Genomic DNA, 9121 nt, shown 5'->3' on the forward strand with positions numbered 1-9121 from the left:
GACAGTCACTGCTTGTAGCTTGGTTGTGGACTAAGCCGCTTTGCTTGTGTTCTGGGATATTTCAAAGTTTAAAGATACTACAATTTCAGGAGGAGTTAGGTCTCTGTCTGGGATTTCCTGTAAATACTCACAGGTACTTACCGGAATTTTTCATAAGAAAAGAGGGAATTCCAATTGTAGGATTTTTTTCAGAATACATTTCCCAGGAATGGAACTCTCAAAAGGAATCCAGGAATGGAACTATTGAATCTTTACAACTATGCCATTCACCCAAATATCCTGTACACTAAATACAGGAGTCTGCAACTTATACCCAGGGTCTTGTGAGATATATTGGGACTTTCAGGAGTCTAGCTAGTTGCTATTATAACAAGCCTCCAGCTACCCACTATGAGATTTATTTGCTGTATATTTAGAGATTACAATATATTCCGAATGTCAAACAATTAAGAGGATCCACGAATCTCAGTCTTGCAAGAAACCACAAGAGAGAAAGCATTTATTCATATCAAATATATAAGCAGGTTACATTGGAAGGTGGCATTGCAATCTTACATCATGTCAGACATTATTACTTCACAATTGAAGACTTCCCAGTTATTTGCAATTTTTCTGCATAGTACTTTATAAATTATTTGTAATCTAGATCCTCACCTCAATCACTGAACAAATAGTGCCTTGCAAGTCTAAAACATCTCATTTTCTTTTTTTTTAGATTAAATAATTATATTCCACTTTTGGTGATAATTCCACTTTGGTGATAATAATATATTCCACTTTGGTTTATTTGTGGTACAAATAAACTTGAAATTTTAGAAGTTTGGGCAGCCTGGGTGGCTTAGTGGTTTAGCGCCGCCTTCAGCCCAGGTTGTGATCCTGGAGACCCAGGATGGAGTCCCACGTCAGGCTCCGTGCATGGAGCCTGCTTCTCCCTCTGCCTGTGTCTCTGTCTCTCTCTCTCTCGCTCTGTGTTTCCCATGAGTGAATAAATCTTAAAAAATTTTTTAGAAGTTTAACACAGTAAAGTTTATATACACAGACAAATGAGAAGGTGATAGAGTTAAATAATACTTTTCTAAAAATGAAAGAAGGATGGAAGGAAAGCCATATGTATCGTTGGAATGGATCCACAGATAGAACAAATTGAAGTATGATGATTAACGAACATTCGGATGATGGAGAAGCAAAAAATATGAATGTGGATAAAATTCATCTTTCAAGACAAGAAGTGATTTTATGTATATAAAAACTAGCTGCATAAGCACATGACATCATGGTAAATATCAGAAGAAATGTCTAAAATTGTTGCAAGTGTTATTTCTGTGAGATGGGAGTGGGAGGAGGGTTTGGTTGGGCAGAGGGGCAGCTAACTTTATATTGCATCATAAGCTTTGAGTTCTCTTCAAACTATGTTCATGTATTACTTTGGGAAAGATAAATTTTAAAAACCCAAAGATATACCTGGTGAATGATAAACACCTGTAGCCATGCTTTACGAAGTTTGTTGATATTCCTGGAGGGCCCTCAGTCATTATGCAGTGAATTCAAGGATTGCTGCTCCATCCTCCACCCTCTTTCTCTTTTCATTTGAAATGAATTTCTTAGGAAATATTAGTTTCAACCAAGAGGAGGGGAGCAATTTGAACCTTATGATATCAGAGATTATTAGATGCAAAAAATCTAATATGGAAGAAGATCTAGAGGCAAGTGAGGAATAAAGGAACTTAAAGGGAATGGAAGAGAGATGGTTCTATCAATAGGCAGATTGAGGAAACAAATAGAAAACTCTCCAAAATACCACTTACATCCAATTTTATGATGAAATTTTCAGATGACTTAGCAGCCTGTCTTCACACAGTAGATGCTTATTTAGTTGTAATAATAGAAACTTGGAATTCCCAAGTCTTGTATCCAGGAGTATTGCACATAGCAAGCATCTGACATTGTACTCTGTTCCAGACTCAGTCTCATAACTGCTTGTTTTCATAGACTTTCTCTTTTTTGCACCTTCTTTTCATTTAAAAACATTGCCACCACCACAACAAAGCCATGAAGAAATGGTCATCTTTCACTCAGGTGAGACTAGGTGAAACAGATTTAAGTAGAATCTGGGAGGGGGTTTAGACAATTACAAACAAAAAATTTCATGATGGAAAAATCATTTTAAAACAGACTAGGTTCTTATTGATCTCACTGGCTTAGTTTGGGATAGAAATAAGCGAATTTTTACAATGATTCTCAAATTTAGCATTCATTAGAAACAGGAGAGTTTGTTAAAGCACTTGCTGGATCCCATCTCCAGAGATTCTGATTCATCAAGTTTCTAGGTGATTCTAACAAGTTAGTGGGTGATGCTGATGCTACTAGTCTGGGATCATACTTTGAGAACCTATGGATTGATTCTTTGATGGTTTCTGAAATCCCCACCTTATGATATCTCTTATTGTTTTAGACACATGTTAACCTGGGTGAATACCTAAGAACTTCTGCTTGGGTCAACTCCTCCATATTTTCACACAGTTGTACTGATACTATTTCTTTCTGGAAAGACTTTGCTTTGGGGACAGCTGGTAGAGTGTGTGAGGTCTTCACTGAAAGCTGCCTCCAGAATGCCCTTCATGGACTGTTTTGCTTTCTTCCTGAAATCTTTTCCTAGAAGGGCATAGAGGAAGGGATTAAAGCAACTATTGGCAGATGCTAGAGCGATGGACACAGGGTCCCAAGACAGTAAAGCTTCTCCAAAGGCAGTTCCTGGGTCAACAAACAATGATAGGACTCCAACAATGTGGTAGGGAGCCCAGCAGATACAGAAGACAATCACCACAGCCACGGCCACTCGCAAAGCTTTGACTCGAGTCTTGGTGAAGCGGCCCCGTCGCATTCGGAAGATAATGAGGCCATAACAGGTCACCATGAGAATAAAGGGCAGAAGGAAACCCACCACTAGTCTAGTGATGGTTATTGCCATCAGTATTGTTAGTCCTTGATTGTCATATGAAAATTGGCCTAAATAATCATCCTGGAAATCTTGGGATAACTCATACAAGTATAAGGAATTGTTGGAAGTACCAGAGTAAAGCTTTAAATCAGTAGAGAGAAAAGCATCAGAGTTATCTAATGGGTTATTTCTGTGATCTTCAATGAGAAAGCCACTGGGGATTGTAGATGAGACCTCATCAGTAGGTTTAAATAAATTATAATATGGATGTTGACTAGATAGTTTAGTTGAATCCATTAGGAGTGACTCTCGAGAAGGTCTTTGAAATGTTTGAGAAGGGAGGGTAGTGGTGGCTGTCCAAGGAAGATCATTTATTTGCAAAGAGAAAGACTCTAACCTATCATCCATTTCTCCAGGCAGCTGAACAATGGAGTTGTCAAGAGACCCATTATCCAGGAGATCAATGGTGAAGTCTGAATAATCAAATGAACTGTAGAGATAAAAATTGTAGCCACATCTGTCATGGTTGTTTTCAGTGAATGTTTCTCGGTACATGAACACCGGTATACACATTGCAAAAGCTACCACCCATATACATCCACAGATAGTGGAGGCTGTCCCCACATTGCGGTGATTCTGACACCAGATTGGTTTGAGGACCAGAAGACAACGATCGAGGCTAATGGCAGTCAGCAGGAAGACGCTGGCAAACATGTTGAGGATGATGATGGAGGGGATGAGCTTGCAGAGGAGCCAGCCATAGGGCCAGTGTCCTTGGAGAACAAGGTGAGTCAGGGAGAAGGGCAAGGAGAGGCAGCAGAGGAAGTCTGCCAGGGTGAGATGAAGAAACCAGACTGTGTTCACTGTCCGCTGCATCTTTAGGCCAGTCACCCATAGCACTAGCCCGTTGCCTGGCAATCCCAATAAGAAAGTGAGGCTGAGAATGACCATGGAGAGAATGGCTTGGGGTTCATACCACTGATGTGAGGGTAGGTCCGTTGAATTGTTATCAGCAGAGAAAGCCTCCATTGCTAAACTTCTATAAAAATATAAACAAACAAAAAAATATAAACAAAATTTAAAAATATATAAACAAAAATTTTTTAAATTAAAAATTAAAAAATATTAAAACTATCTTTTTCTTTTAAAGCATGTCCTTAGAATTATAACCCTCTCACATAATGATGTAGAACCACAAAAGTCCTCACACTGTTGTAGTTTGTATTCCTTGGCTTCACACTGGACCACAAAAACATTCTGTGATCATTAAAATCTACCATATCAATATAAATGTGTATCAAGGGGCACCTGGGTGACTCGGGACTGAGCATCTGCCTTTGGCTCCAGTGGTGATCCCAGAGTCTTGGGATCAAGTCCTGCATTGGGCTCCCCTTGGGGAGCTTGCTTCTCCCTCTGTCTATGTCTCTGCCTCTCTCTCTGTGTCTCTCATGAATAAATGGAATCTTTAAAAAATTTGTATTGAAATCATAATTTCATTCGGAAGTCCCTATTAATGTCCATTTCTTGTCTTTCTTGCACTTGCAATTTCTCATTCTGCACTGGTTCCTTTCCTCATTCTGTGGTCCCTATTGAAAACAAATCAGCTAAATGGATGAACAATAACTCTTAGACCAGAGGTTCCCAACATTAGATCCATGAAAGGGCTTTGTGAAGCACCATCACCACCTCAAGAGGCATGTAGGATTTTAAGCTTACATATTCTCATTTCTATGAGGACAGAAGATCCATCCATTCCCTCTACTAGATTTTCAAAGGACTCACTACCACAAAAAAGGTAGATTCAGTTATATCTTTGGATACAACCTCATCTTTTCCTTTTGCTTTCAAATTTTTCAAGCACTGTTCACTCTCTCTGCACTGATTCCCTTATCGCCTGTCATTTCTTTCTTGTATTTAAAATGTTATTCACATTTTAAAATATATGCATATTTTTCTTAATCAAAATTTAACAAAATTAGATTATTCTGTGCATATTTAAAAATTCTTTAAATATGGTAAAATACACATAACACAAAATTTACGATTGTAACTATTTTTTATTTAAAAAAAATTATTCATTTGACAGAGAGAGAGAACATACGTAGGCAGAGCAGCAGGCAGAGGCAGAGGGAGAAGCAGAGTCCCCACTGGACACAGGACTCCATCCAAGGACCCCAGGATCATGACCTGAGCAGAAGGCAGGTGCTTAACCAACTGAGCCACCCAGTCGCCCCTGTAACCATCTTTTAAGTATAAAGTTCAGCAGTGTTAAGTATATTCATATTATCATGCAATTAATCTCCACAACTTTTTCACCTTGTAAAACTGAAACTCTAATTCTATGAGACAACAGCTCCCCACTTCCTTCTCTCCCCAGTTCCTGCAAACCACCATGCTACTTTCTGTTACCATGTATTTGGCTACTTGAGACAACTCATATAAATGGAATCATACAGCATCTGTCTTCTGGTGTCTGGCTTGTCTCACTCAGCATAATGTTCTCAAGGCTCATCCATGTTGTAGCAGATGTCAGAATTTCTTTCCTTTTTAAGGTTAAATAATATTTCATTGTATGTAAACACCACATCTTGTTTATCCATTCATTTCCAGATGGACATCTGAATTGCTTTCACCTTTTAGCTCTTGTGAATCATGCTGCTCTGAACTTGCACGCATCTTGTTTTACAAACCGCTTTCCCTTTTCAGTGAGTCTCTACATTATGCAGTAAGATTGTACTTTAAGGAATACTCAGTCTTTATCTAGTTTTTTTTTTTCCTCCCAACTGTCCCCAAAGTATTTTCTATCTCTGATTTGTCCACAGTTACAGCTAATCTAGGATCACACTTTGTATTGGAATGTTATGTTTCTTAAGTCGCTCTCTCTCTTTTTTTTAAAGCATAGTTTCTCTTTTTTAGCTAGTTTCAGGGTCTGCTTTTTAACCCCTTGTTAATCATAATTTTTTTAATCCTTTGTAATTTGTCTTCTGCCCCATCCCTGGGCTAGAATTATCTCTAAATGACAAATTCAAACGTCTTTTTTTTTTTTTTTGGTCTTCACCCACCACATCATTCTCTTGGCCTCGGTGACATTACCCTTCCAATTCTGAAGACTCATGTAAATGTACCCTACCTTATCGCTTTCTTGAACAACTCACTATTCTGGCTAATGTTATTTACTTCTGTCTGGAATTATGTCCTTCAACTTCATCTCCCCTCTCCTGCATCCTTAATCTCTACCTGTTGAAATTCTAGCCGTTTTTCAGAACAAGCTCAAATATTATTCTTCCTCGAAACCTCCTTTTAGAGTCTCAATCAGAAATTAGTTCTTAAGCCTCTTGAATTTGTGTGTGTATATGCTGAACTTCTTTCATATTCTCTGTGCAATGATGCATTTTTATCTTGTATTATAATTATTATCATGGTTGTCTTATCTCTTTTTCTGGCCCTAAATTTCATGATGGTAAAAATGAGTCTTGTACTTAAGTGCTTGCTCTACAGAAGTTAGCACAATGCCTTGTATGACATAAAGATCAAAGATTACTTCAGGGGATGGATGTTCGTTTTAGGAGTTTACTTTTTTTCTTTTTCAGCTAAATTTAAAATTCTTATTCTTATCCATTTCACCCATTAAAGATGTTGTCTCTTCTAACTTCCCTTTTGTTTTCCAGTTTCTGGTTCTTACTGGCTCTAATAGCATTTTATGTTTCCTTTCATAGAGTCCCAAAATATTTTTGTGACTTGGAATTAGTTCTGCTGAGCTAATCAAATGTTGTCATGTGTCTTCCGTGATTAACAGAAGTCAAAATAACTGAGTCAACAAAATAATAAAAAAGAAGAAGTGGTTCTCATTCCCCTCTCTATAGCCTTACTCAAATATTCAAGTCCTATCAGGATTCTTTCTTTCCTTGTTGCGCATGCCCGTTATTCTGATCCACTGTCCTACAGAAATACACATATTCACATGGAGATCCATAAAATGCTGATAGAAGGATAGAATCAGAGAATGCTAAGACTGAAAGGAAACATAGTAATCATCCTTTCTTGTCTCTAGTTTTATTGGCAGTTTTTGACATGGAAACTCAGCAGATTAGGGGACTTTCACATATTAGGAGGTTCTAAGATCTTAAATCCAGTGTCTATCATGCCAATACCCTTTCTACTACAAAGAACCACAGAACTAAAAAGGCTTTGGTATTGTTAACAAAGGGAAAGTTACAAAGAACTGAACAAACTGAAGTAACAGAGATTAAAAAGAGGGGTGCCCTGGTGGCTCCGTTGGTTAAGCGAGTGACTCTTGATTTTGGCTCAGGTCTTGATCTCAGGGTCATGGGATCAAGCCTCAAGTTGAACTCTGCTCCACACAAAGTCTGCTGCAGATTGTCTCCCTCACCCTGTGCCCTTCTCGCCCCTTGCACTCTTCCCTCTAAAATAAATAAATAAATGTTTAAAAAAGACTGAAAAGAGCAAAATTCCAATGCAAATAGAGTCATTGATATGAGCTATATTTTAAATATCACATATTATCTGTCTTGAAATCAAAGTATGTTTGAATCAATCTTTTTTTTTTTAAGATTTTATTTATTTATTCATAGAGACACAGCTAGAGAGAGAGGCAGAGACACAGGCAGAGGGAGAAGCAGGCACCACGCAGGGAGCCTGACACGGGACTCGATCCCAGGACTCGATCCCAGGTCCCCAGGATCACGCCCCGGGCTTCAGGCGGCGCTAAACCGCTGTGCCACCAGGGCTGCCCTGTTTGAATCAATCTTAAAAGTCAGATGAACAAGATCACTTTTTACACTTTTCCAAGTGTTTTGGCGCATGATACCTCTACATTTAAGATCGGTAGAATTTTTTCTCTTTCTTTTTTTCCCCTCCTTTTTAGTTTTTAACACTAAATTGGCCAAAAGTAATTAAAAGGATAAAGAAAATCCTGAAATTAAAATTCAAGAAGATAAGAAAAGAAAGTAGATTCCAGAATCAAATACTAACAATAGGGTGACAGAATCAGTAACAATAAAGAATAAGCAAAAGAATAAAAGAAAAAAAAAGGGGGGAAATGGAATGAGGAAAAAAATATAAAACAGCAACTGATTTGAAAAACAAAACGATCGCAGAAAGCTGGAATCAAAGTCCAGAAAGAGAAACATAGCCAATTTAAGAGAGGAAAAAAAAAATGTCATGAAAAATCACTCTTAGTTCTAGAGTGAATATATTAGAACAAAGATAAAGAGAGTGTGGGATATTTAGAAGAAAAGTGAATGTGGGGATAAAACAAAAGAAATGAAATTTAGAGAAGGAATGGGGGGAAGAGAAGATAGACTCTCAAACCATTATCAGTAATAAGCAAAAGGAGCACAAGTTATCAAGTGGATCTAGGTTTTCTTACCAAAAACCTGAGACAGTAGCTGAAGGCCTCAGCACTGATCTGGAGGTCCCCACAAATCCTGTGTGGTCCTCACACTTACCCACAATCAAGTTATGAAGTATGTTTAGGAAATTGGCTGAGCTATTCCTCTTCCCTCTCTTCGTTTTGATCATGTTAGATGCAACTCACACTTTTGACTACTTATCTGACTTCACAGGATGAGTTTCGAAGTGAGTCACTTCTGAATGTCTCAGATAAGAAAAGTAAAAAAGCGGAAGTGGGAGGACATTATTCTTGGATGCTTTCTGCAGAACACAGAATATGGCTAAAGAGAAAATACTTCTATACTGGCGCATCTCGCTTTATAGGTTTTTGCTTGTGTTCTAGAAATGCACACAAATGATGCTATGGTATGTGAGGGTGGAGGTGCAGAGTGGTTGGGATGTATGACCACCTCATGTAATGAATCTCAGATAGCATCTCTTAAATGCTTACTATGTGTAAAGAAACATGCCATACCAAAATCAGATTAATTAAGCTATGTTCTAATATTGAGAGATTCACAGTCTAGGAGGGATATGTACCCATATCCCATCCCCTCCAAAATCTATAATACAGCTCAGACTTTAGTGGCAGAAGTTACGAATAGAAGTGAAATAGTAAAACATAACAGGGAAGGGTACATTTGGCTTGGGGCAATCTAGGAAAGTCTGAAGGTGGAAGTAAGATCTGGACAGATCCTTAAAGACTTTTTAAAAAAGATTCTATTTATTTGAGAGAAACAGACACACAGAGAGAGCTTGAGCAGGGGGAAG

General features: G+C 38.1%; 1 protein-coding gene across 2 annotated transcripts; it reads right to left on the bottom strand.

Moving 5' to 3' along the window:
• Positions 1–471: 471 nt before the first annotated feature.
• C3AR1 (complement C3a receptor 1) lies at positions 472–8566 on the bottom strand. Of its 2 annotated transcripts, none has more exons than XM_077871186.1 (2): positions 8407–8566; positions 472–3977 (listed from the first exon to the last, which is right to left on the bottom strand). In XM_077871186.1, exon 2 carries the CDS (start codon positions 3965–3967, stop codon positions 2513–2515), a length of 1455 nt encoding a protein of 484 aa, XP_077727312.1. In that variant the 5' UTR covers positions 3968–3977; positions 8407–8566; the 3' UTR covers positions 472–2512. The 2 variants fall into 2 exon arrangements, with proteins under 2 accessions (XP_077727312.1, XP_077727313.1); XM_077871187.1 differs by having other exon boundaries at positions 8328–8485.
• Positions 8567–9121: the final 555 nt, after the last annotated feature.

The sequence above is a fragment of the Canis aureus genome, chromosome 25 (assembly GCF_053574225.1).
Source record: "Canis aureus isolate CA01 chromosome 25, VMU_Caureus_v.1.0, whole genome shotgun sequence".
In the NCBI taxonomy this organism is placed as follows: domain Eukaryota; kingdom Metazoa; phylum Chordata; class Mammalia; order Carnivora; family Canidae; genus Canis; species Canis aureus.